We start from the raw sequence: 27,315 nt of genomic DNA, 5'->3' as shown, positions 1-27,315 counted from the left end.
AGAGAGAGACAGACATAGAAAGATTGCACTCATCTATGGTATATAGAATAACAGAGTGGGAGACTAACACCCAAGAACTGTAGAAATAAGTACCAGGAGGTTGACTCCATGGCTTCGAGGCTGGCCTCACGTTCCGGGGAAAGGTCAACTCAGAGAAGCGATCACCAACTACATTGTAGTCGAAGGCCATGTGGGGGAAGGGAGTTGCGGGCTGAATGAGGGCTAGAGACTGAGCACAGCGGCCACTCAACACCTTTATTGCAAATCACAACAGCTAATTAGAGAGAGAGAACAGAAGGGAATGCCTTGCCACAGTGGCAGGGTGGGGTGGGGGGGAGATGGGATTGGGGAGGGTGGGAGGGACACTGGGTTTACGGGTGGTGGAGAATGGGCACTGGTGAAGGGATGGGTTCCCGAACTTTGTATGAGGGAAGTATAAGCACAAAAGTGTATAAATCTGTAACTGTACCCTCACGGTGATTCTCTAATTAAAAATAAATAAATTTTAAAATTTTTAAAAAAATTTTAAAAAAAGAAAAAAAAAAAAAAAGAATGGATGTTGGGGCAGTCCCAGTCGGGGCCGGTGCTTGGCTCCGGCCGAGTTTCGGCCCGGGTGCCCATGCCTCTGCACAGCCGGTGGATGTGGAACGAGCGGGAACCAGAGACAGCTTTAGGATTTGGGGTTCCAGCAAGTGCTTGCACCCATGTATGGAGACTGTGAACTAAGCTTTTGCTACATGCTGTTCCAGGAAGGGAAATGGTTCATTTTCCAACTTAAATCTCTGCGGACTTAATTACTAGAACACAGAAATTGTAAACCGCGTGGCCGCTACCGCGGCCGCGCAACATTTTGTCTCTTCATTCTCATCAGTGGAAAACTTATTATCAAATATTTCCTTGTTAATAGAGCTGTATTCTTGGGGGATAAATTCCAACAAAAATAGTGAATCTGTTTTGAAACTCTAACAACAATAGTGAGTTGTGTGTTGAAATCTGGAATGTAATCAAGGTAAAGAGAAAAGGAAGTGAAATTATCACGCACGGGGGGGGGTTGGGGGGGTGAGGTGTGGGATGTATACTGTTTTTTTTTGGTTTTGTTTTTGTTTTGTTTTTGTTTTTATTGGTGGTGGAATATGGGCACTGGTGAAGGGATGGGTGTTTGAGCATTGTATAACTGAGATATAAGCCTGAGAACTTTGTAACTTTCCACTTGGTGATTCAATAAAATAAATTTAAAAAAAAAAGAATGGATGTTGGATCTTGTCAGAAGTTTTCTCTGCATTGATTGATACAAACATATTATTTTTATCTTTTTTTTTTTTTTGGTGTGATACACTACTTGATTTGCGTGTGTTGAACCATCCTTTTATCCCTGGAATAAATTCCAGTAGGTCATATATGAGTGATCTTTTTGATATGCAGTTGAATTTGGCTTGCTAAGATTTTGTTGAAGTTTTTTTTTTTTTGGGTTGAAGATTTTTACATCAATGTTTATCAGGGAAACTGAGGCAAATTTTTATTTTCAGTAGCATTTCTACCTAATTTGAGTACTAATGTACTGTGAGCTTTATAGAAACTTAGGAAGCATATCTGTTTCTTCAATAATTTAGAAAGACTTAGGGTTGGGGCCGGAGTGATAGTACAGTGGGTAGGGCATTTGCCTTGCATGTACTGACCTGGCTCAATCCCCAGCATCCCAGACGGTCCCCCAAGCACCACCAGGAGTAGTTCCTGAGTGCAGGGCCAGGAGAACCCCTGAACATCACTGGGTGTGACCCAAAAAACAAAAATTAAAAAATAAAATAGAAGAGCTTAAGGAATCAAGTGGTAAGTATTACTTGAAGGTTTGATAAAACACACCCGGGAACCCATCTGGACCAGGCAGGGCTTTTGTTTCTAGGGACTTTTAGTTTGGTTTGGCTTGGTTTAGGGCGGGGGTCACACCTGGCATTGCTCAGGGTTGACTCCAAGCTCTATGCTTAGGTATCACTCCTTGTGGGTTTAGAGGATCATACAGGATGCCGGGGATTGAACTCCAGTTCGCTGCATGCAAGGCAAACACTATCCTCACTGTACTATCACATCTACACCCATCACAGTGCTCCCGAGGCACTCCCATTCCATCCAATGTGTTTATCTTTAAGCTCTCCTTTGTGCTCCGCTTCCCCTGTTAATCACTTATATCCCTATGCCAGGCCCTGTGACTTGTAAGGTCAGATTCTTCTTAGGACTCTTGATTTTGTATTTGTAAGTGGGATATTGCTTTTCCCTTTCCCTTATGTTCTTTGCATAGTTTACTTTAAAGCAATGTCCCTTTTGTGTAGACACAGGAGGATAGCTAATGCGACGCTTTTGTAGCTTGAGAGTTAATTGACTCCAAATAATATTTACTCATGGGCATCTGTCATATTTACCTGACATAAGCCTCAGTTGCCCTTAGTTCCTAGCACCCCAAAAGCAGGGTCCCGACAAAGGGATTTAGATGACCCAGAGCAAGATGTGAGCTACCCTGGCATCGAAAAGGGACAAGCCAAGCACCATAAAACTTATAATAAGTTAAGATAACGGTCATGGACAAATTTTGTCATGACCTAAAGAGAGTGACTGGACAAGGACCCTGCCGAGATTAGAAAAGACTGAGTACTGTAGTCTGGGATATATAGCAACATGTTCCCAGGAGAGCCACCCCATAAGCTTAATATATCTCTTACTGTGTCCATACAAAATGACTAGGACGATTATTAAGAAATAAATTTAAGATGATTTGTTTAAATGGATATGGACTAAGGAAAGGAGAAGTAGCCCTTAGATGAAATTCCACCCTTGAGCAGATCTCCTAGCAGGATGAGATCTTGGTCTTAGAAGAGCAAGGGCTTTGCATATGTTGGTTGTGCTATCTCACCTATGTGTAATTGCTACCCCAACCCTTGGTGATTGTTCTCTAAAACTAGGCTGGGAGACCAGCATGGGGGGAAGTAGGAGTCTGAGATGAGAGGAGTGTGAGTCTGGAATAGGGATGGAGATTGGAATAAACGGTGACTGATCACCAATCACCCTGGTTGCTCCAGTTCCCTCCTTCATGCATCTGTTGATGGTGGCAGTAGCCAGCCAGGGTGGGGAGGCAGCTCATGGCCACTGAATGCACACAGCGCATGCCCACACATTTTGTGAACACACACTACAGTAAAGCAGTTTGTGTTTCTTTTCACTCTGTCCAGTGCAGTTTCCTGATATTTAGGCTAGTCTTAATTCTCTAATTCTTTTTTTCTATTTGTTTTCTTGTTTTAGGGTCACACCTGGTAGTATTCAGATGGTATTCCCATCTCTGTGCCTAGAGGTCACTCCTGGTGGTGCTTGCAGGACCATGTGGTGGCAAGATTTGAACCTAAGTCTTTTTTTTGTTTGTTTTCATATGTAGGAAGTATTGCTATTAATTCAGTCATTGATTAAGCTGATTGAACTGGCATGAACTCCACATTACTTTTAAGAAAAAATTTTTAATTGAATATCCATGAGATAGACTATTACAAAGCTGTTCATAATTGGGTTTCAGTCATACAATGATCCAGCACCCATCTTTCCACCAGTGTACATTTCCCACTGCCAATGTCCCCCGTTACCCCACCACCATCCCCCAACTCCCACCCCCTACCCCCAGCCTCCCTCTATGAGAGGCACTTTCCTTCTTGCTCTCTCTCTCTCCTTTTCCTTTTATGCATTATTGTTTGTAATACGGGTGCTAAGAGGTCATGGTGTGTGTTCAGGGCATTCAATATCTTGGTAAGGTTCGTCCTGAGATGGTAGGGTCAGGCCGGGAGTATGGCGGCAATTTTGGATCATGGAAGCGACTGCTAAGGGCTTTGCTTGGGCTGGTGCAGGCCAACCCACCCCCCCTCCAATTTACCCTGGTCTGTTCAGCCATCATGAGTCTGAGCTTAACTGTGGCTTTTGATTTCTTTAGAGATTTATTTATGGGTCTCTGGAGCAAGGCCAGTAGTAGAGCTTACAGGATGGCGCTGGAGTTGGTTCATGGGGGTGACTGCCAGTGGTTCCATAAGTATTGGGAAATGGGGGGAGGTAGCCCACCCCAAGTCTGGGAAAGCCTGAAGAGTTCAGTCACAAAACCTGCATACCAGAATTTTCAACAGATTATATCTTGCTGAGGTTTGTCCTGAGACGGTGGAGTCAGGCCAGGGGTATGGCAATGATTTTGGATGTGGAAGCAAGCAGCTGCTAGGGTCTCAGTTTGGGTGGGTCCCAGGCCAACCCATCCCCCTCCGATTTACCCCAATCTATTCAGCAATGCCTGGGTCCGAGATTAACTGTGGCTTTTGATCTCTTTCGAGATTTATCTACAGGTTTCTGAAATAAAGCCAATAAATGAACTTACATTGCTGAGCCGGAGGTGGTTTGTGAGCATGGCTCTCACATACTTAACTTTTTGCCATTTAATTTCTTGGTAAACTTGGTCCCAAGTTGGTGGGGTCCAGCCAAAGGCACAGTAGCAATTTTGGGGTGTCATGAAGCCTGAAGTCACCATCAGGTTGCTTATGCACTTGCCCCAGAGGTACAGGTTGACCTGTTGGCAGCACCATACCCCCGAACCTAAGCCTCCCGCATTCAAAGCATGCGCTCAACCCATTGAGATATCTTTCAGCCTTTGCAACCACTTGTCACATCACTGTATGATATCATTTGTATTTAAAAAAAAAGTATAGAAAACTATATGAAAGACTACTTGATATTCAAATTATATGAAGAATTAATGATCTATTTTTTCTTTTTGGCGGGTGAGAACTTTTTGCGTCACACCCAGTAATGTTCAGGGGTTAGTCCTGGCTCTGCACTTAGGAATTATTCCTGGCAGTGCTCAGGAGACCATATGGGATGCCAGGAATCAAACCTGGGTTGGCCACGTGCAAGGCAAATGCTCTCCCCACTGTCTTACCACTCTGGCCCCTGATCTCATTTTTCAGGATTCAAATTTTACCTGCCTACTATTGAATAAAGAAGCTTAAGATAGAATTTTATATAAAATGATCCCATTAAAACAATTATGTATGAATCTTTACACATGTATATATTTATCCAAAAGAATTCCACAATTCTAGAAACTTCAAACTGCTAGGGGGGAAGAAGATAACAAGAAGTAATAGGTTAGCAGGCATCAAGGCTTCAGTTATACCAGTGATATGGGGAGTGTTGACATAAACCCAAAATACAGATTCAATAGAACTGAAAACATGAGATCTAAGTGGCAACCATTGAAACTTTATAATATGCCTGTCAAGTTGACAGGTGGGGGTAGAGTGGAGGTTGGGATGGGGAGGGAATCTGGGAACACTGGTGGAGGAAAGTTGACACTAGTGGAGGGATTGGTGTTGAATTATTGTATGCCTAAAATGTAACTATCAGTAACTGTGAATCATGGCACTTTAATAAAAATTTTTTAAAAAGAAAGATCATATTGGATGGGGTGTAAAGTAGAAGCAACTGGTCTTGATTAAAAGTAAGAATGAGACTCACAAATAAATCTCTTGGAAGAGAGCAACTCAGAGCAACACACCACAGAGATGCCTCCAGACCCCACATTAGGCTGTCTCACCCGGGGAAACCTGGAGGGGGGGGTGGTGAGTACCTCTCCCTGCCCCAACAGAGCCCAGCAGCTGAAAACCTCCAGAACTCAATCACTGCCATGCTCACAGCCCATCTCCTCAAGCTTGGATGAGCCTCACCCATGAGTGAATCTGCTGAAAATCCCAGGTATGTGGGACTTGTCACTTAAATCCCCATTCTAGCACAGAGTCGGGAATAGCAACTCTCCACATTTCCCTGTGTTTCCCGTAGCCTGGCAGTCATCCCACAAACTGCCTCTGGCATCATATAAGATCCTTAATGGCTCTAATCCAGAGTCTCACAAATAAATCTCTCAGAAGAGAGCAACACAAGAGCAACATGCAGCAGTGTTGCCTTGCAAACTCCAAAGTCAACATCCAGATTAAAAATAATAATAATAATTTAACCTCAGCTGTCTAACCATATTTAAAACTTCAGAATTCCTTGAGTGCACCGCTGCATTCACAACCACACGACATCTCATACTCTGCACCACTAATATGCCAAAAGTTGCACATCACATTTGATGGGGTGTAAAGTAGAAAGCAACTGCAACTAATCTTGAAAAGAAAAAGAAAAATACTTTTTCTTTGTGTGCATATGTATATGTATATATGTGTGTGTGTGTGTGTGTGTGTGTGCATAAGGCTCAACCGTTAACAACATGTTAGTTTTTCTTATATACAAGGGCTCAATGGCTTCAGGATGAAATACAACAATCTTCACACACTTTCCTCTAAAGGAAATTTATGAGATCATTTTTAGCAGATTTTTCATAATAAGCAATACAAAATAAATTATTTATGTACTTCTTTGGGGGCAGAATTTGGGGGTCAGGTGGAGACATTTGAAATATTATGGTGGGAAGGTGTAATGGTGGTGGAATTGGTATTGGAATATTGTCACTGTCACTGTCACTGTCATCTCGTTACTCATCGATTTGCTTGAGCAGACACCAGTATTGTCTCCATTGTGAGACTTGTTGTTGCTGTTTTGGGCATATTGAATATGCCACGGGTAGCTTGCCAGGCTCTGCCACGTGGGCAAGATACTCTCGGTAGCTTGCCGGGCTCTCCGAAAGGGGTGAAGGGATTGAACCCGGGTAGGCCGCGTGCCAGGCAAACGTCCTACCACTGTGCTATTGCTCTTATTGTAAACAACTTTATAAAAATAAAATTAAATTTAAAAAGATACTAGCACAAAAGACTCAACCTATAACATGTTAGTAATCTCTTATACAATGGCTTAAAGACTCAGGCTGAGATACAACAATCTTTACACATTTTCTTCTAAGAAAATTTTTGATCATTTTTAGTGGATTATTAATAACAAGCAATATAAAATAAATTATTTAGGGCCTTGCTAATTGGGCAAGCTTCAGTGGTGGTTAGGAAAATTCAAAATAATGATGATGGGAGGTGTAATGGTGGTGTGATTGGTGTTGATATATTGAATGTAATAAATTATTGTGAACAACTTTATAAAAATAAAGTAAAATTTGAAAAAAAGAAAGCTCAGATTGCTGACCGCAGTTTTCTCTGGTATGTGGGCATAGGGCGGGACATAAGAAGGAAGGTGGGGATGGTACAGGTCTAAGCACGCACCAACACTTTCAAAGTTTATTTTTTTATTTTTTATTTGTTTTTTATTTTAATAAGCATTTTTATAACATCAGCAAAACTCACTTTATCAGGAGGAGAAAGGAGCAAGGACAGAAGCACCCCCCCAACCCCGGCCCCTCCTCTTCTGGTGGGTAGCTGTAATTCCTTCAAAGTACAGAAGCAGCAGCCCAAGTCCTCTTCTGTGTTTCATAGACCCTGTTCGGCTGTGGCTCTTGGAAATGAGACTTTTTTTTTTTTTTTTTTTTGCTTTTTGGGTCACACTCAGCAATGCACAGGGGTTACTCCTGGCTCATGCACTCAGGAATTACTCCTAGCGGTGCTGGGTGACCATATGGGATGCTGGGAATCGAACTCGGGTCGGCCGCGTGCAAGGCAAACGCCCTACCCGCTGTGCTATCTCTCCAGCCCCTGGAAATGAGACTTTAAATGGCAGTTCCCAAACTCAAAGAAACACAGCAACTGCAAACAATTCTAAGTGTCAGGTTGCTCACCTCTTGAGACAGTGTGGAGAACGGTGAAACATTCGAGCAAAAGGCAAATGCAAGCACAACCCGCACACATGGGAAGCAGAGAGAGTCCTGACCTTCTCTATTCTCCAAAGAGATACAGCAGAGAGGTCATTCAAGTCCAAACGCAGTCATATAGAGAGTGATCAGAGGGTTTCCTTCAGACCTCCGCTGCGTCTACTACAAGAACATCTTTTCCCATCAAGAGGAGTTGTTGCAGGGAATATAATCACAGTTGAACACTTAGCATGCCTGTGTCCCTTATAATGCTTACAGCTCTAACTAGTGGGCTTCTCCTATTCTTGTCCAGATCTTACAGGGTGGAGGCCCACCAGTCTGACCACCAGCCTGAGTTCTTAACCTTTAAGCTCTAAGTAGGATGTCAAAATCCAGTGATCCAGTGTGCACGATTCCTGCTTTGGCCACTTTTCCACTGTAGTGAGAAGTGATTCCCACCCAAAACAGACAGATTCCCATTCTGGTTATGTCCCTGGAAAATTCACTATCCTATTATAAACCTGGATATTCACATCTGTAACTTGGGATATTCACCTTAACCTGGATATTCACATCTGTGACATCTGTAACCCTTCTTGCAGAGGTGTACTGAAAATTAGAAATAGATTGTGTGTAGAACCAACTCAAGCTCCGAGGCTTACAATAAAAGTCAGCCATCATCATCATCATCACCATCATCATCATCATCATCATCATCATCATCATCATCATCATCACCTTCATTACTAGCCATCATTATTTGATGATCTCCACTTTTCCTAGTGAACCAATGGAGACAAGATCTACCCTTGGACCTGCTTATGATGACAAGAAGACAGAGGTGAAAAGAAAGGGTTCCTTTTAGGTATCCCAATTTACATCTGTCCTCAAAGACACCAGAACAGTGTTCTATTTTCCACATTGATGGCCATTTCTCTAGTCCAGGTCTTATTCTTTTCAGACTTCCAGTCTTACTCCTCTTCAAGGGGAAAGGAGAGGAGCAAAGGGAAACCCATCCCCAACTTCATCCCCTCCTAAAGTTCTTTTCTAGTAGTTCCCACTACTCTGGGTCTCATTTACTCCTCTCACAAATCCCTCCTCCTTCTCCCTAACTCCCTACGGCTTTGACAATTCTGAACTTCACACATCAGTCCACTGGCCAGGTACATTAGCCCCTATCACCCTTCTTCGTGAGGGACACTCACTCCTTCTCTGAAGTCTACTCTGGGAAACTTCCTGGACTCCCATCACACAATCAGAGTTAGGGACCCTTTCTTATGCCTTCTGGAACTTGTCTTTTAATTGCCAATTAGTGCACTTTGGGAAAAATTAAGATAACTTGCACTTGAAAATTTTGTCTTCTCAGGACCGGAGCGATAGCACAGCAGGTAGGGCATTTGCCCTGCATGCAGCCAACTCGGATTCGATCCCTGGCACCCCACATGGTCCCCCAAGCACTGCTAGGAGTGGTTCCTGAGTGCAGAGCCAGGAGTAATACCTGAGCATCGCAAGGTGTGACCCAAAATCCCCCCTAAAAAAAATTTGTCTCTCTACAATCTAGTATATGCAAGAAATATAGGGAGTATATACTATGTAATACAAGTATCAAGTACATACTCCCACATATATAAATGATATACTTTATGTACTATCTATGTTTCTATACTATATACAGTATAGGCTTAGATAGTATAGGCATATAGTATGGGCTTACGCACATACTTTCCTTGGGGCGAGAACAGTATTTAGCAAACAGCGGTATAAAGTAAATATTGACTGAAAGACTAACGACCAACCACATAAAAAAAATTCCCAGTAAAAGTAAAGCCTTCCTAATGGTAACAATTACTCAGAGGCAAATGAACTGCCGGCCAGCAACCACCACCTCTGGGAGAATAAGCTGAAATCAGGCACCAGCATCAGTATAAACTAGGATGCAAACCCTCTCTGGGGCTTAACATCCTGAGTCACAAATTAGGAACAAGCAACATCGGAATCACCTATAAGTATTGTCTACAAATAGAGACTCCTCTGCGCAAGAGATTCTGAGGCACAAGTCTGCGACAGGCTAGAAATTCATACTATGAACAACATCCCCAGGTAGCTTCTGAAGGGCACCCACATTCCAGGAACACTAAGTTTCTTTGCCTTGGCAGTGAAATTGTGTATGTATGTGTGTGTGTGTGTATGTGTGTGTGTGTGTGTGTGTGTGTGTGTGTGTGAAAGACCATCATAAACTGTGAAGTGCTGTCCAACAAGTCTTGGCTTCAGATGTTCCACAAACTCTTAAGATTGGGAAATCGAGAATTCAGCCAGAGCTATAGCTCCTCGGACTCTGGTAGGCTACGGACCCAGCCTTGAGCTATTCTGTTGAAGCTGGGTCTGCGACGGAGTAATTCCAAGCCACTGGTGAGCTCCAGGATGGAAGGAGGGCCTGCCCTGGAAACGGTGTCTCCCCCCAGGGGTCCTCCAAAGGGCACTGGGGTCCTAGGGAGAGAAGAGCAGCAGAGAGGTGGGCTGTGTGGGAAAGAATGGCAAAATGGTGGCGCGCAGGTCACCGGCTATGGTGACTCTTTGGGCCTCAGTTTCCCCTTCTCTACCCCAAGTTTCTTGTACTCTTTTTTTTTTTTTTGCTTTTTGGGTCACACCCAGTGATGCACAGGGGTTACTCCTGGCTCTGCACTCAGGAATACAGCCATATGGGATGCCGATATCAAACCTGGGATCAAACCTGGGTCGGCCACGTGCAAGGCAAACACCCTACCCGCTATATTATCGCTCCGGCCCCTCTTGTACACTCTTATAATAGGTATCCAGCTATGTCCATTTCCAAATCTGCCTGTAGTGGGCTGGCATGTTTGGAAATAAACAATGTTTTCAGAGTTAGAGCATTTTCCTAGAAAACCTCTCTAGCTTCCCCAATGGAATCCATTTGGAATAGAGGTTTTCCTTCCTTTTGTCACCTCCCCCACCCACTGGAACAATAAATCCAATTGGAATGAGAGGGAAATTTGAACAGTCATTCTTATTCTTATTATTATAGGAATTCTTATTATTATAGGAATTCTTATTATGCCTCTATATAAGGAATAGAAATTGAAACCACTTCTTTCTTTCTTTTTTTTCTTTTTGGGTCATACCCAGCGATGCTCAGGGGTTACTCCTGGCGCTGCACTCAGGAATTACTTCTGAGATGCTGGGGATCAAACCCAGGTCTGCCGCGTGCAAGGCAAATGCCCTGCCTGCTGTACGATCACTCCAGCCCAAAGCGATAGCACAACAGGCAGAATACTCTCAGTAGCTTGTCGGGCTCTCTGAGGGGGACAGAAGAATCAAACCCGGGTCGGTCGCGGGCAAGGCAAACACCCTACCCTCTGTGCTATCGCTCCAGCTTAAAGGTAAAAAAGGTAAAACTCAGGCTGGGGCCGAGATCCCGGCTAGGAATACATTTTCACTTAGCCCACCCCCGTGGTGGCAGTCATAGCTAAACCTTCAGGGACCAGTGGGGCAGTTTCCAAACTGATCAGACCTCAGCGTTGGGCACCTGATGAGGAGCCCAGAGTATAACTCTGCAGCCATCACTGTTGTTTCTCCCTTTTTTAGCTCAAGTTCCCTTGTGTGTCTCAGAGATTGTCTGCGCTCAGAGATCTGTAATACACAACTCTGCTAGTGGCATGTCCACGTCTGAGCGGGAGCTGGCTGGGGCCTGACATTCTCAGGGCCTTCCAAGTTCTCCCCTTGGTAGCTTTTCCAAGCATCATCTCCACTTTTGTAAGTTGAAACATTAGTATGATTTTAACAATATCAATCATAATCACAGCTACTTGTTCAGAGTTTATAGCCTGCCAGAAACTTTGCCAATGTTTTTTTTTTCCACATTATACTCAAACAATCTTAGGAAGTAATTACCATAATATAAATAGATTTTATTGATTGGAAATGGAGGCTCCGAGGGCTTTTGCCTCTTGCCTAAGGTCACATAGCAAGGTATGGAGTCTGCATTTCGGCCTACTTTGAGGGCCTTTGCTTTAAACAATAAGAGCTATTCCTCTGTGGTTCTCACATCTGCAGGCTAAACTTTCATAGCCAATGCTCCTTTGGAACAGCTTCGAAGCTACTTTCTCGTTCTCTTCCAGACTGTTGATGAAAATAAGGAAAAAGGTGAGCTGGTCTCAAGCTGGTAAGATGTCCCCCACCTGGGAAAAGATGTTCACCACTCTATCCATTAAAAGGAGTGATGGACAAGTACTGAGCTTGCAGTATTCAATCAGATTTTACCATCATATGTTCATTATCGTCCAGTTCAAAAATGTTCTTTCTTTTATTTCTTCTCCATAGTTATGGAAATATGATCATTTTAAATAATTAAGTGATTCTCTAGTTGCCATTGTTACTTATTTCCTAATTCCAAATGTATCAGAGCATATCTTATAAGTGATAGAAAAGTTTTTTTAAAAAAAATCATTGATATTGCTGTGCTATTTAGCCCAGGTCTATTCTGACACATTCTGGGGCACTTGAAATGAGGGAGAACTCTAGGTGCTGGATACAGTACCTGGAACATGTCAGTTAGATGAAGTCAGTGGTTATTTTACTTGGCTCTTTGTATAGTTATAGTATCATTACTTGAAGAGGTTTATTAACACATCCAAGTATAACGTATATATATATTTTTTTCTTTAGTTTTATTAGGTATTGTGTGAATATTCTACACTATATTAATGTGGCAGGAAGGGGGTAAAGAAGTTTATACTAAACTGGGATCTATCAATTCTGGGCAAGATACCATTTTAGTTTATGAAATGTTCTTTATCTCTTCTAATACATTTAGTTTTAACCTACCAGCTTTTGCTAAGTTAATCACCACAAGGTGTATATTTCATCATGCCCTTATTTTATGTCTATTTGTATTTATAATTAAAGTGTATATTTTGCAATCAGCAAAATAAAAAGGAGTGATGGAGGGGTCAGAGAGATAGTACAGTGGGCAGGGCACTGGATTTAATTCCTGGCACCCTGAACCCTGACAGGAATGATATGGTCCCCTGAGCCCTACTAAGATCCCTGAGTTCAGAGCCAGGAGGTCTTGGGTATAGCACAAAGACCAGAATTTTTAAAAAAGAGTGATGGAGAATCATCTCAAATGGTCCCTTGATCTCTAAAAGGAGTTTCCCCGAGCACAGAGCCCTGAGAACGGCTATGTGTGGCATTTAAAAAAAAAAAAGTGGGGCTGGAGCGATAGCACAGCGGGTAGGGTGTTTGCCTTGCAAGCGGCCGACCCGGGTTCAAATCCCAGCATCCCATATGGTCCCCTGAGCATGGCCAGGGGTAATTCCTGAGTGCAGAGCCAGGAGTAACCCCTGTGCATCGCCAGGTGTGACCCAAAAAGCAAAAAAAAAAAAAAAAATAAAAAAAATAAAAAAATAAAAATTAAAAAAAAAAAAGTTACAATAAAAAAAAAGAGAGAGAGAGTGATAGAGAATGGGAACCTGGGCTCAGGCGTTGGACGAACCAGCCTGGGCCAGCCCTGCGGCTGCTGTCCTCTGTGACTTGGGGCCGAGGGCGGAATTCATGAACAGCGTTCTGTGCAGAAAGGGGAGGCTGCGGCATCCACACCTCCCTCCCTCGGGAAGGATTCTGTTAGCCAGTGCTGTTCCCTACTCACTTCCTGACGTAGGCTGAGCCCCTGCTCTGTGCTGAGGCCAGAGCTCAGAAGCTGGAGGGGCTTTCAGAGCCTGCCGTGTAGACCAGGCTCGGGAAGCGCAGAGACGCCTGCTGTCAAGGGCCCTCTCCCATCGCTCCGCAAGCGCCCGCCCCGCTTACTTGTTGAAATTCCGATAGTTGGCAGGGTGTGGGGTGAGACTCCCAAGGTGGCTGTGGAAGTGCCTGGAGCCACCCGAGTCCTGCCACGGACAGTGGTAGCCCTTCGGGATGGCCGTGTGGTTGAACTTCTCGGGCGGGATGTCCTTCAGCGGCTCTGCATAACCTGGGGGTGAAGCAGGGCACGTGCCAGGGCACACGCCAGGGCACGTGCCAGGCGGGCAGAGCCGGGGCTCCTTCAGCGCGCCCCAGCCCCGCACTCTCACGCGCACCCCGAGAGGACTGGCTGGGCCAGGCCAAGGGAAGCGGCCAGTGTGGGGCAGCAGTGAGCCCGACCTGGCCCAGTGAGGGGCGGGGGAGGCGGGAAACCATGGAGGGGCCCTCGGAGCTTCACCAGGACTCTGCACAGCCGCCTGAGCCCGGGCACTGCACTCTCTGCGCTTGTATCTGGCCAGTGATGTCATGTGTGTATGTGCATGCATGTACGGACAGTGTGTGTTTATCGTGTATTCATGTGCAGTATGTCTGTCTGGTGTGGTATGTGGTGTCGATTTGTCATGTGTTTATGTGTGAGATGTATAGTGTATGGTGTGTAGTGTGCATGGTGTGTGCGGTGTGTGCTTGTCATGTGTTCATGTTTGTGGTGTGTGTTATATGGCATGTACTGTGTGTGGTATGTATAGTGTGTATTTGTTTTGTGTTTATGTGCATGGTATGTGGTGTGTAATGTGTGCTGTGTTGTATGTGTGCGGTGTGTATATGTGGTATGTATGTAGTAAGTAGTGTGTGGTCTGTGTATTTGTCAGATGTTTTATTCTGTGGTGTGTGTGGCATTTGGTGTGTGTGGTGTATGTGGTGTGTATGGTATGTACTGTGTAGTATATAGTATGTATTTGTTATGTGTTTATTATGTACTGTGTGGTGTATAGTATGTGTTTGTTATGTGTTTATATATGTGGTGTGTGATATGTGGTGTGCGTGGTATGTATAGTATAGTGTAATGTACAGTATATGTATTTGTCATGTGTGTAGTGTGTGGTATGTAGTGGTGTGTGCATTCTATGTATTTTTCATGATTATCTGTTTGGTATATGTGTGTATGGCAAGTGGTGTGTGATATATGGTATGTGTGGTATAAAGTATGTATTTGTCATGTGTTTATGTGCGTGGTATGTGGTATGGTGTGGTGTGTAGAGTGTGTGATGTGTATATGTGGTGTATGGTGGGGTGTGTGGTCTGTGTGTTTGTGTAGGGTGTGTGTGGTGTGTGCTATGTGTGGTATGTACTTCATGGTGTACAGTGCGTATTTCTCATGTGTTTATGTGTGTGGTGTGTGTCAGTGCAGTGTGTGTTATGGTAGGGCATGTTCTTTTGTGTTGTGCTGTATGTTGTATTGTGTGGTGTGCTGTGTGTTACATGTGTGTGACTAAACTGCTTCATGAGGGACTCACCCATGATCTGCCTCCCACCCAGGTCCCAGAGGACCCCTCTTCATGCAGGTCACTCACCTGGTGCCAGGGCGCTGGGGCTGTGGGCAGGCTCCACAGGGGCTGTCCACTGTGAGCCCCCAGGGGACCCTGCAAAGTTGTGCATCGCTGACCCGTAGTTCTGCTCTTCAGGGCCATTGGCAACCTGGGGACAGGGCACGTTCAGAAGCAGGGAACTCTGCAGCCCCACTGCCCAGTCCCTCCCCCGAGCCCCCCTTTCTATGGGCTCCCCCTCCATACTCACTGTCCTCTGCTCTGCTGTCCCCAGACCTCCAGTCAGGACCTGTGGCAGGACAAACAAATCACCAGGAGACTCGGTGGGTCAAAAGGCAGAGAATCCTCTAGCACCAAAAAGTCAGGGTGGAGTCAGGTCCTAGCTACCAGCCCTGAGTGACGTGGGGGCATGCGGTAGATTAATAGCACACAGCTTTGTGGGGCTGGAGGGATAGAACAGTGGGACAGTGGGGAAGGTGTTTGCCTTGCTGGCGGCCAACCCAGGTTTTGATCCCCTGCATTCCATATGGTCCCCCAAGCACCACCAGAATTAATTCCTGAATGCAGAGCCAGGAGTAAGTCCGGAGCATCGCTGGGTGTGACCCAAAAAGACCCAAAATGAAAAAAATAGTACAGAACGTTGAATCAAGTGTCTGAATGTGGAGAGGGTCCAGATGTTAGTTGCTGCATGATACTGAGCAGATACTTGTCATTCCTGGGCCGCAGCTTCCTTTTTCTGAAGGATGTGAGTGAGGAGGAGGATCAGACTTGTAGGGCTCAACTGCACGGTGGGAGACGATATACTTAAGTCCTTGCTTAGGCACACTACAAAGAGGGTGTTCTCTCATGTTATTACTTTGCCAAATGAGATCCACCCCGTCACCTCAGCCTAGACCAGAAAGGGAACGAGGCCTGCAGGGAACACCCCTGAGTTCACTACATGTACCTGGAACCATCCGCTGTTTTGAAAGCCAAGGACAAGCCCTTCTCTAAGGATCTCCACTAGCACATTGTTCTAGGGCCTTCCCTTCTTCCAGTGGGATTAGTTAAGCGAATTATTTTCCATATGTGGCTCACAGCAGATATTGCCCCAAGCAGCACCTGGAAGTTCTTCTGCACTTTTATTTATTTTTTATTTTTATGTTTTATTTTTTTGCTTTTTGGGTCACACCCAGCGGGCGATGCTCAGAGATTACTCCTGGCTTTGCACTCAGGAACTACTCCTGGCAGTGCTCGAGGGACCATATGAAATGCAGGGAGTTGAACCCGGGTCACCCACTTGCAAGGCAAACGCCCTATCTGATCCGGCCCCTCGTCTGCACTTTTATTTTAAAGGAATCACTTCACTTCATCACTCTTCCTGTTGACCTTACGCTTGTCTCGATGGAGACCCTGAAGAGCTCCCACCTAAGGCCACAGGGTAAAGCAGAGGCTTCATTTCAAGGACAATCGGCTGAAGCTTAGGCTCTCCCCTGAGATCATGAGCCCTCCCTGACTCACTGGCATTAGACTAACCACCGACCCTCTCTGGACTCCGTTTCCTCACTCACCTCCTGCTGTCTGGCTGCATACTCAAAGGTGAATTTCTGCACGCGGCGCTGTCTTTTTTGGAAGAGGAGAGATCCTCTGTTGTTGCATAGTGATAACTCCTCCATCATCAAGTCCTGGGGAACTTTCAGCTTCTTGCCCAGGTTCAGCAAAGGGGTTTCTGAGAGAGACCAAGAGCTGAGTGTCAAACCTCAGGGCCCTGGATCACCTTACACATGGCGGGTTGTGAATGAGGAAGCTCCTTTCCCCCATGTGCTGACATGATATGGGGGGGATCATCATTTTACAGAATATTTTCCCACCGGAGGAGCAGAAGGGACGTTTCAGAATTTAATCTGCATACGGTTGACACTCAAGGACACAGACACCCTTTCATATGCTCTGCAGCCAGTTTTGTTTTTTCCATGAATTTCCTCTGCAACATAGTCATGGAGGCAAGATTGGAAAACTTGCCTATGTATCTTTTACTCTTTTACTTATTTACTTGGCAGTGCTCAGGAGTGACTCCTGGCAGACTTAGGGACTGTATGTGGTGCTGGAAAACGAACCCTGGTTGGCCATGCGCAAGGCAGATATCCTACGCCTGTGCTGTCACTCTGATTCCTCCTGATAACTTTAAGGGTGAGCCTGTCAATTTATACAATTAAGGCAGTTGGAATTTTGACAGGCATTACAATGAATCTGGTGAATCAAGTGAGTTGTATTGACAACATGACACTGTTCTTCTGATCCATCAATATGGATGTTTTCGTACTTTCCGATCTTCTATTTCAATGGTGTTTCATAGTTTCATAGTTTTCAGTGTACAAGTGTTGCACTTCATTAAATTTACTTCTGTGTATTTTTTTTTTTGCTTTTTGGTTCACACCTGGCGATGCACAGGGGTTACTCCTGGCTTTGCACTCAGGAATTACCCCAGGCGGTGCTCACGGGACCATATGGGATGCTGGGAATCGAACCCGGGTCGGCTGCGTGCAAGGCAAACACCCTACCCGCTGTGCTATCACTCCAGCCCTGTGTATTTTTTTAATAGCATAGACAGTGGTTCTCTTAATTTTACTTTCAGACTATTAAAAAATATAATTATATATGATTGTGTATGTTGATCTAGAACTATATTTATAAACTATAATAGTTTTCTGTGGCTTTCTTGGGATTTTTGAATTCAAGTTCATATCATGTTTAAATAATAGCTACTTTTAATTTTTTTATAGATCTGTGTGCCTTTATTTCTTTTTTTTGACTTATTTCCCTTATTAGAACCTCCAATACAATATAAAGTAGAAGTGATTAAAGAGGTTGTCTTTGTCTTGATCGTAGAGGATAACATCTTTTAATCTTTCATTATTCCATATTATGGTAGCTTTGAGTCTTTCCAGGTTCCCTTCATTAGTAAGTTCTCTTCATTTAGAACTTACTTCTATTCCTAATTTAAGTATTTTGTCATGAAAGGATGTTAAATTTTGTCAAATGCCTTTTTTGCATTTATTCAGATGACCATCTGACTTTCCTTTTAATGTGCTATCTTACATGTATGTATTTACTCGTTCTGAACCAACCCTCCATTCCTGTAATAAATCCCTATAGCCATGGTGTATGTGCTTCTGGGTTAGATTTGATAATGTTTGAGGGTTTTTTGCATCTATTTTTACAAGTCAGAAGAGCCTGGCAAGCTCCCCATGGTATATTCATACGCCAAAACCAGTAACAATGATGGGTCTCATTCCCCTGACCCTGGAGAGCCTCTAATGCAACACTGTTGGGAAGGATGAATAAAGAGAGGCTGCTAAAATCTCAGGCTGGGACGAATTGAGACGTTACTTATAGACGATCAATGGGATGACAGTGATACAGTGCTACAGTGACAGCTCAGGAGTGACTTATTGTGGCGATCATAAGTAAGTGTAAAATTATTATGTTCTACACCTAAAACTAATGCTATATGACATTATATCTCAATTTAAAACTGTGCACTAACATTCAGATTTCCCGTATTCTTTTGTGGGGGACTGGGGCATCTCCCGAGCTGTGCTCAGAGGGGTTAGGAGCCGTTCCTGGAGACTGGTGGCATAGGCTCAGGGGTGTGGTGTTGCTCTGACCAAGTGATGCTGGGGAGCCTCGGGCCATGTCAGAAGTGCTCGGGAGGGCATGGGTACCCCTGATCAAACTTGTGAGCTGTCGCATGCAAATCATGTGCTCTAACTCTTCAAAATAGCTCCTTTGTTCCAGGTTTTCTTGGTTTGGGGGAGAAGAGGAGGGAAGTTGGGGCCACGCCTGGCTGTGCTCAGGGCTTATTCCTGGCTCTGTGCTCAGGGAACACAGGATTTGTGAAGGCCAAGTGCCTTACTTGCTGTACTCTCTCTCCGCCGACCCACCTCCTCCACCATCCTCTGACCATTTCCTTAGTTTAAAATATTTTTTTCCAAGATCACATCTAAGATACCACATTGTGTTAGTCATCACACCTCCTTAGGTGCCTCCTGATTGGGACCGGTAAGAGCCTACATTATAATTGATTTGGGGCGGGATGTATACTAGGCGTGGAACCTAGGATATGTGTGAACATATATCCTTATATATGTGAACCTTTATCACTGAGCCCTGAAAAGGGATTTTTTTAAGCTTCAGAAATAACAGGAGCTTTTAAAATATATATCATAATAAATAACTATGTTCTTACACTGTCATTACAAAATATGTAAGGAGCTATTCCAAACATTAGCAGGGACTACTTGTTGAACATAGAAGAAAATTTCACTTAAAACTGTTCTTGGTAATAAAATGTACTGCATATTTAAATGTCCGAAGTGCTATAAATACATAATAAAAGTCATATTCTCAAATATGAGATGAATTGAGATTTACGAGCCATGTGGGGGTTTGTTGTTGCGTCTTCAGAAAATTGAAAGCTGAGCTGGAGAGTTTGCAGGAGGCAATGTACTTGCCTTGCACACAGCCCACCCTAGTTCGGTACCACATACTGTAGCACTGTAGCACTGTCGTTCTGTTGTTCATCAATTTGCTCGAGTGGGCACCAGTAGCATCTCCATTGTGAGACTTGTTGTCACTGTTTTTGGCATATCAGATATGCCATGGGTAGCTTGCCAGGCTTGCTATGTGGGCAAGATACTCTCGGTTAGCTTTCCAGGCTCTCTGAGAGCAATAAAGGAAGCAAACTCGGGTCAGCCATGTGCAAGGCAAACACCCTACCCGCTGTGCTATTGCTATACAGTCCCTAAATATTTCCAGGGATTACTCCTGAGCACAGATCCAGTAGTAGCCCCAAAGGACTAGAGGCTCCAACCTTCCCACTCCTCCCAAATTAAAGTTTCTAGATAAAGCCTACTTGACTAAGAAGCTTCATTCTTGGGATTAATGCCAAACAAACACATCCAAAGATAAATAAATGTTTATTTTGAGGGGGGATTCAATTTGTAAAAACTAGAGATCAAAGTTCAATGACATAAATACAAACAACCCCATTAAAAATAGGGGGAGAAGATGAAAAGACCCTTCCTTTAAGAAGGCATACAGATGGTCAATAGGTATATGAAAAAAATCCTCTGTATCATTGATTAGGGAAAGGCAAATCAAGACAGTTCAAGATATCACCTCACACCAACAAAAAGGCCACACATCAAAAAGAACAAAACTTGGGACTGGATTGGTACAAGGGCGGGGAACTTGCCTGGCACACAGCTAACCCCAGGTGTGATCCCCGGTGCTCCACATGGGCCCCCAACCATGTCAGGAGTGGGCCCTTAAGCACAGAGCCAGGAGTAAGCCCTGAGCAACACTGGGTGTGGCTTATTAAAAATTTTTTAAAGAGAACAAAACCAATCCGGGCTGGCATAGATGTGGGGGAAAGGAACTCTCATCTACTGTTGATAGGAATGTTAACTAGTTCAATTTCTTTGGAAAACAATATGCACACTTCTAAAAAACTAAAATTGAGGGCCAGAGAGATAGTACAGAGGGCCAGAGATTTGCCTTGCACGCAGCCACCCAGGTTCAATGCCTGGCACTCAATGTGCTCTCTTGAGCCTGCCAGGAGACATTCCTGAGCACAGAGCCGGGAGTAATCCCTGAGCCCCACTGGCTGTGGTCCAAAAACAAACAAATGAAAAACCCTCAACAAAAAACTGAGTATTAGGCGTTCATCTGTCCCAGTAACTCCACTTCTAGGCTTCTACAACAAAGGACCAAAAACAGTATTTTGAAGAGAAATTTGAACAGTTATGTTAATGAAGCACTATTCATAATAGCCAAAATCTGGAAACCACGCGTGTGTCCAAGAACAGATGACTGAAAAAGGAGACTATGACTCAACAAGTCTATCAACTATGAGAAAAAAATGAAATCATGCAATGTTCCGCTCCTTGGATGGAACTAGAATGAATCATGCTGAGTGAAGCCAGTCAGAAAGAAGGACAGGTACAGGATACACATACAAAATGGGGCCCCTTATCTGTCTGATAGAAAGAAACAGTAGAAGAGCAAATGGTCAAAGGCATTCCAACCTGAAACAGGTCTACAGAACTGAGCCAACCAAGGACAGGGGAACGCTGAATGGGAGGCGTCCTTGGAGAGGAATGGACACTGGTGGAAAATTCTGTGCATGAAATCCTACCATTAGCAGTACTGTAAATCAGAGTGCCTCAATAAAAATTGGGGGGAGAGGGGAGCTGGAGCAATAGCACAGCAGGTAGGGCGTTTGCCTTGCACACGGCTGACCAGCGTTCAATTCCCAGCATCCCATATGGTCCCCTGAGCACCGCCAGGAGTGACTCCTGAGTGCATGAGCCAGGAATAACCCCTGTGCATCACCAGGTGTGACCCAAAAAGAAAAAAAAATGAAAATGAAAAAGAAAAAATCGGGGAGAGGGTACTAAGGTACTAGAGCTCAGTCTCATGGGGGCTGCACATGGTGCCCCCGCCGTGGCCCACAGTCCTTCACCACTGTACTCTGTGGGACTCTGTGGGAGCTGCAAGGACCCCCGGCTTGGGGAGAATAAGCCCCATGCAGTTCAACTCTCTGGAACCCCCTAGGGTGTCAGGCTGAGCCTGGGCCATCCACTCAGCCCACATCTGACCCTGCCCTTTTACTCCTGAGAACAGCTTCGAAAGTCACTCCCGGTACTGCTACAGGGTCCAACCCGTCTTCGAGGCACTGTGAGGGAAGGGAGTACATAAGCATATACTAGTCATTCTGTGCAGGGGTTGTATACAAACAGACAGTAGGCTTCATAGTATGCAGGGGGCATATTTTATATAAATATATCAACATGTTGTATGCAGAGGGTATATTATATATAAGTACACACAACATGTTCTATGTGGGAGAGGGAGTATATACAAATATATATGTATATTTAATATGTCTAGTGCAGGGAGCATATTATATATAAATATATCTATATGTTCTATGATGTGGCATATTATATATAAATTTAAACAATAGGTTTTATACAGGGGATATATTACATATATACAATATATTCTATGTGGGAACGGGGGGTATATAAAAGAGATGCTCTATGCTGGAAACGAGGGCAGAGAATCTCCCTTTATAATAAAGCATACAAAGATGGAAGAAGTTGTGGTTTGCTGCTAAACGAAGAACCTTTTCTTGGATATGTATGGAGGAAAGCTTGATAGTGCATTTTTTGCCTGTAGGGGCCTAAGTTGGGCTTATTTTACTTTGGGTTTTTTTTTTTTTTTTTTGGCTATTTGGGTCACCACACCAGGTGATGCTCAGATGTTACTCCTAGCTCTGCACTCATGTTTGAGGGGGCCATATGGGATGCCGGGGATTCGACCCAGGTTGGCCACATGCAAGGCAAATGCCCTACTCACTACTCACTGTACCGTTACTCAGACCTCCAAGGGGGCCTGAGTTCGATCCCAAAACTTCATAGTGGCCCCGTTTCTGAGCCAGAAATAGCCCCTGAGTACAACTGAGTGTGGCTCCAAAACCAGAACACCAATGTCCCAAGCAAATCTCCGGCTGAAGTCTAGACTCTAGCACATAGTCCATATGTAAGTGCTTTTATAGACATATGTTTCTTCAAGAGCAGAAGAGTGTTTACACAAATAAATATGTTAAGGGTATTCTTTTCAGATGGTTCCATTATGAGGAATTTTCACTTTAGAGTCATTCTGCTATCTTGTCTACACTGTTTATCAAACGGATGTATGATTTGTAAAGCCTGATAGTTGAGAAGCAGCGCTGGGAACAAAGAGATCTGGAGTGAAATCTCAGTTCCCCCATCTGCCAGATGGGTGACGAGAGAGCTCCTCTGAGCCTTGTGTTCCTGGCCTGCAAAGTGATGGTAACAATGGCTGGCTTAGAGTTGTTGGGGAGTTTTATGGGTTAAGGTTAAAATTGCTCCGCACAGCAGCTGACACAGGAAGTACATGATAGTGTTGTTCCCATCAGTGTTACTTTACGGTGACTGCCTCTTAAAGGTGAGTTGAGATTAATTTTTTCCTTTTCCTTTCCTTTAGTTTCAAATTTGTCTTTCTCTAGCAGCCTAGCAATAATCAGAAGTTTATAGATAATTCCTGTTTGGTATAAATGATATCAGTCTGTATAACTCCAGTTAATTCATTACCTAGACAAGAGAAAAAGAAAATGATTCTCCTGTTCAGAAAATCCATACCTTACAAAGTTTGCCTATTCCGGCACACAAAATCATGGAATTAAAAGGGAACAACACCAGGTTTAGGATGCGAGAACATACAAAACGGATTCAAAGGACCACACACATGAAGTACGGCAAAACATTTCTTGGGACTCCAAAAGAGGCAAGCTTGTGACAATGTCCTTGGACGGGGTTTGTCAGAGCTTGGGTGGCTGTTCACAAGCATGAGAGTACCCTAGGAAGACGTGTGGTGTCCCCCCCATCCCTCAAACACACCACCATCATGCCCCCATCCTGGCCACTAAATCCAAATCCCTGTGAGCAGTTAATTGCTGGAAACCTGTATTTTCTACCAATGATACCATGTCACTATGGTTCACACTAAAGTGTGAGAGTCCTAACTTAGCTGAATTTATTTCTAAAAACATTTGAAATGCTTTCAAGTAAGCTAAATAAGCAGACATCAAAATTAAGCCAAGAATTTCCAGAAGAGGTCTTATAAAGTTGATAGCCATGGAAACTCAAGCTCTAATAAAAAGCCACCCATAGGGCTGGAGCTATATACAGCGGGTAGAGCGTTTTACTTGCACTTGGTCGACCCGGGTTGGATCCTCAGTATCCCATATGGTCCCCCGAACACCACCAGAAATAATTGCTGAGTACAGAGCCAGGAGTAACCCCTGAGCACTGCCAGATGTAGCCCCAAAATGAAAGAAAACAAAAAATGCCATCCTATCTGAATAGTAAATCTGGACACAATACATCAGATAAAGGGAGGGAGGGGTGTTGGGGTCCTTGGGAGAGGGAGGTGGGGACACTAGTGGTGGGTGTGGTGTTGGAATTATGTGTGTGAGGTTCCTTTCAACCATCTGAAATCAATTGTGTTCAGATTGTATTCAGGCCACAAAATCTGAATCAATTAAATATTTTTACTTTTATTTCTATTTTTTTGCTTTTTTGGCCACACCCAATTATGCACAGGGGTTACTCCTGGCTCATGCACTCAGGAATCACTCCTGGCGGTGCTCGGGAGACCATATGGGATGCTGGGAATCGAACCCGGTTTGGCCGCATGCAAGGCAAACGCCCTACCCGCTGTGCTATTGCTCCAGCCTCAAAATATTTTTAAAATAGATGAAGTTGGTAGACTTTTTGAGTATGTACTGATGATGGGAAGAGTCAGCTTGAGTGAAGCGGTGTCATGTGGGCAGCTCCTGTCCCCTGCCCCACTCTCCCTACTCCTTACCTCGGGCCTCAGAGCCTCACAAAAGCTGAAGGAGCAAGGCCAACTGTGTTCCGGCTCCGGGAGGCCTGGCTCTGAGACCAGAGCCCTCAGTCCAGTTTGGGCTTAGACTTAGCTGGGGCCAGGTCTTATTCAGTCTCAGCAACAAGTAGGCAGATATAAGAACCAGCCCCTAATGTGTCGGGAAGCGTTACAGCCCAGAAGGCAGACTCTCTAGACCCTCCCGCAGGGCTGATGTGAAGCCTGTTTGCCCAGGCCTGAGGTCAGGCTCCACAATGTGGGGGGGGGGGTCCAAAGAACATACTGGCCTGGGTCCTCCTTACCTGACCCAGTGAGACCCCTCCCGGCAGCCATCTCTGGTCCTTTCTGTTCCTCGGGGATCATCCTGTGGAGAGAAGACGCCCTCGGATGGGCCAGGTCACTTTCATTCCCCCTCAACTCCCGCCCTGTCCTGGATCCACCCAGGCCCAACCTTAGACTATGCCAAAGTCTTGAAGAAGTGCTGTCTCAGCTGGGGAGGCTTGGAGGATGCTGAAAGGCTGCAAGACCCTTGAGGTCACCCAGGTCTCATCCCATGTTGCTAGAGAAACACTGTCTCATCGTTGGGTTTGTTCCTCAGGGCTGAACAGGTGTCTGGGACGTCAGGAGCATGAGGAAAGGGGGGCTGGTCCTCAGAATACTGTCACTTGCCCCCACCCTGCCCTACCACCACACTGGCTCAGGAGAACTTTAACAAGACGCTGGAGGTTTCAGTGAGAGGGAGACGATGGGAGGGAGTGAATTCCCTTCTGGTCTCCATTTCTTGTCTGTGAGGGTGGACCAAGGAAGCTGAATGAACTCTCCACCCCACTCTTCCTTTGACTGACTTATTCCTCAGTTTACTCATTCTTGTTCCTTCTCTCTCTTCCATCGTCCAATTTGCATCTCATGGCACTTTCCAGGAGTCTTGGAGATTTAAAAATAACATGGGGATAGAAACCCCAGAGAAGCTCCACAGTCCCAAATCGAGATCCACTAACTGGGCTCTGGAGAGAAGGTCGAGTCGGGGAGACCCTGGAGACCTCCCACCCCACGTCACCTCCTCTCCTCCCTGGTCTCCCTGTGTTCCTTCCTCTAGAGAACATACCGACTACATCTCTGCCCCACCCCCAAGCCTGGACCAGGGATCTGGTCAAGGTCCACATCCAACTCCTTCTGCCACTACGAGCAAGGACTTTCCTGGCCCTGTGCTCAACAGAAGGTGATCAGGCTACCATGGGAGTCCATGGGTGTGCCTCAGGCATCCCTGAGTCCCCAAAAGTTCTTGCAGGGACCAGAGCACTAGCACAGTGGGTAGGGAATTTGCCTTGCACATGGCCAACCAGGGTTCAATCCTTGGCATCCCATATAGTTCCCCAAGCACTGTCAGGAGTGATTCCTTCATACAGAGCCAGGAGTAACCCCTAAGCATCACTGTGTGGGCCCAAAAGCAAAAAGAAAAAAAAAACAAAAGGAAAGGGAAGGAAGAAAGAAAGAAAGAAAGAAAGAAAGAAAGAAAGAAAGAAAGAAAGAAAGAAAGAAAGAAAGAAAGGAAGGAAGGAAGGAAGGAAGGAAGGAAGGAAGGAAGGAAGGAAGGAAGGAAGGAAGGAAGGAAGGAAGGAAGGAAGGAAGGAAGCTGCTCGCAAACACAAGTGTCACTGCATGCATCTGAGTGAGGGTCATGTTTGTGACTGCTCTAGCTATGGCCACTTAGCTATGGTTGGAAAGTCCCCAGATCTGTTGCTTGGTACCCCACCCCCCTTTTCTCGAAATGCACAGACATTGGGAGGAGCCAGAACTTTACAAAGAGGGACTCCGAGAGCCATTACCAGTCCCCTTCTCGACTCCAGTCAGCCCCTTCTCGCCAGTCCTGCGCACTCAACCCACCCTCCGCGCAGGCCTCAGGCTTCCTCCGGGCCCTACTCCCAGGTCCTGCCCAGGGCCCGGCCTCTTCCTGGGGTGAGGAATGCTCTAGCACCTGACTCATCTCCTCTGCCCACTCCTCCGCAGCTCCCTGAGCACCCCTAGACTCCTGGTACCTGAGAGATGGGACCCCAAAGGTCAGGAGGGTATGTCGGACGCTCAAGATTAACACCTTTGCCCGGAAGCTGAGTGCTGGTGGTTTCTGTGCTGGCGGCCGGCAGTCAGCACTCGGGGTGTGTCCTATAGCCGGCTCTGGCCTCAGATGACAAGAACCTTTTCTGCCTCGGCGCAGCTTACTGCCTTATTTCGGGCTGCAACAGGATCCAGGGCCAGATGCTAAGAGCACCAGGGCCCAGGGAAGACAGGTGGCCGGCAGCGGGCCCTTGCAGACAGAGGGCTCACTCACACATGTGCGGACACTCCAATGCACACAACAGAGTCCACTGAACACCAGTGACCTGTCACTTGAGTTTATGCATTGTTTTCTGGGTGCTAGAAGAGCACCTGTTAGGTGCTCAATAGATGTTTGCTGCATGAACAAATGAGCCAGTGAGTGATGGTCGCCTGATGCATGAATGTATGAATGATTTTTTTCTCCCCTCCTTCCTTTTCTCTCTCTCTACCCTGTCTCACATTCTCTGAGTCTCTCTCTTGGTTGGGGGCCACACCTGGTGGTGCTCAGGGCTTGCTCCTGAATCTGTGCTCGTGGTCCTGGAGGGCTCAGCAGACACTATAGGGTACCAGAATCAAATCCAGGGCCAACTGTGTGCAAGGCAAGCATCCTACCAGCTGTTCTATCGCTCCAGCCCCTGAGTCTCTCTGTTGAGGTGGAAAATAAGAAGACAGAGCTCTCTTCTCAAGGAGCTGAGCCAGGAGGGGTCAGATCCAGCGGCATTT

The 27,315-nt window shown here is 45.3% G+C and overlaps 1 protein-coding gene across 1 annotated transcript; it reads right to left on the bottom strand.

Annotated features, from left to right (window-relative positions):
• Positions 1-10,059: 10,059 nt before the first annotated feature.
• Positions 10,060-26,615, bottom strand: MYOZ3 (myozenin 3). The gene is made up of 7 exons (XM_055143531.1): positions 26,535-26,615; positions 24,801-24,862; positions 16,558-16,750; positions 16,416-16,449; positions 15,070-15,193; positions 13,565-13,727; positions 10,060-10,228 (listed from the first exon to the last, which is right to left on the bottom strand). Exons 2-7 carry the CDS (start codon positions 24,859-24,861, stop codon positions 10,060-10,062), a joined length of 744 nt encoding a protein of 247 aa, XP_054999506.1. The 5' UTR covers position 24,862; positions 26,535-26,615.
• Between the last annotated feature and the right edge of the window lie 700 nt (positions 26,616-27,315).

This window comes from Sorex araneus, chromosome 6, assembly GCF_027595985.1.
Source record: "Sorex araneus isolate mSorAra2 chromosome 6, mSorAra2.pri, whole genome shotgun sequence".
Taxonomy (NCBI): Eukaryota; Metazoa; Chordata; class Mammalia; order Eulipotyphla; family Soricidae; genus Sorex; species Sorex araneus.
This window is presented reverse-complemented; position numbering and strand designations above follow the sequence as displayed.

Excerpts from the sequence above, each read along its gene's own strand:
- MYOZ3 (XM_055143531.1), bottom strand. The coding sequence starts at position 24,861 with ATGATCCCCGAGGAACAGAAAGGACCAGAGATGGCTGCCGGGAGGGGT. Across the intron at positions 13,728-15,069 it reads CCCCAGCGCCCTGGCACCAG|GTTATGCAGAGCCGCTGAAG; the intron begins GTGAGTGACCTG and ends CTTCACCCCCAG. Across the intron at positions 10,229-13,564 it reads AACTATCGGAATTTCAACAA|GACCCCAGTGCCCTTTGGAG; the intron begins GTAAGCGGGGCG and ends TTCTCTCCCTAG.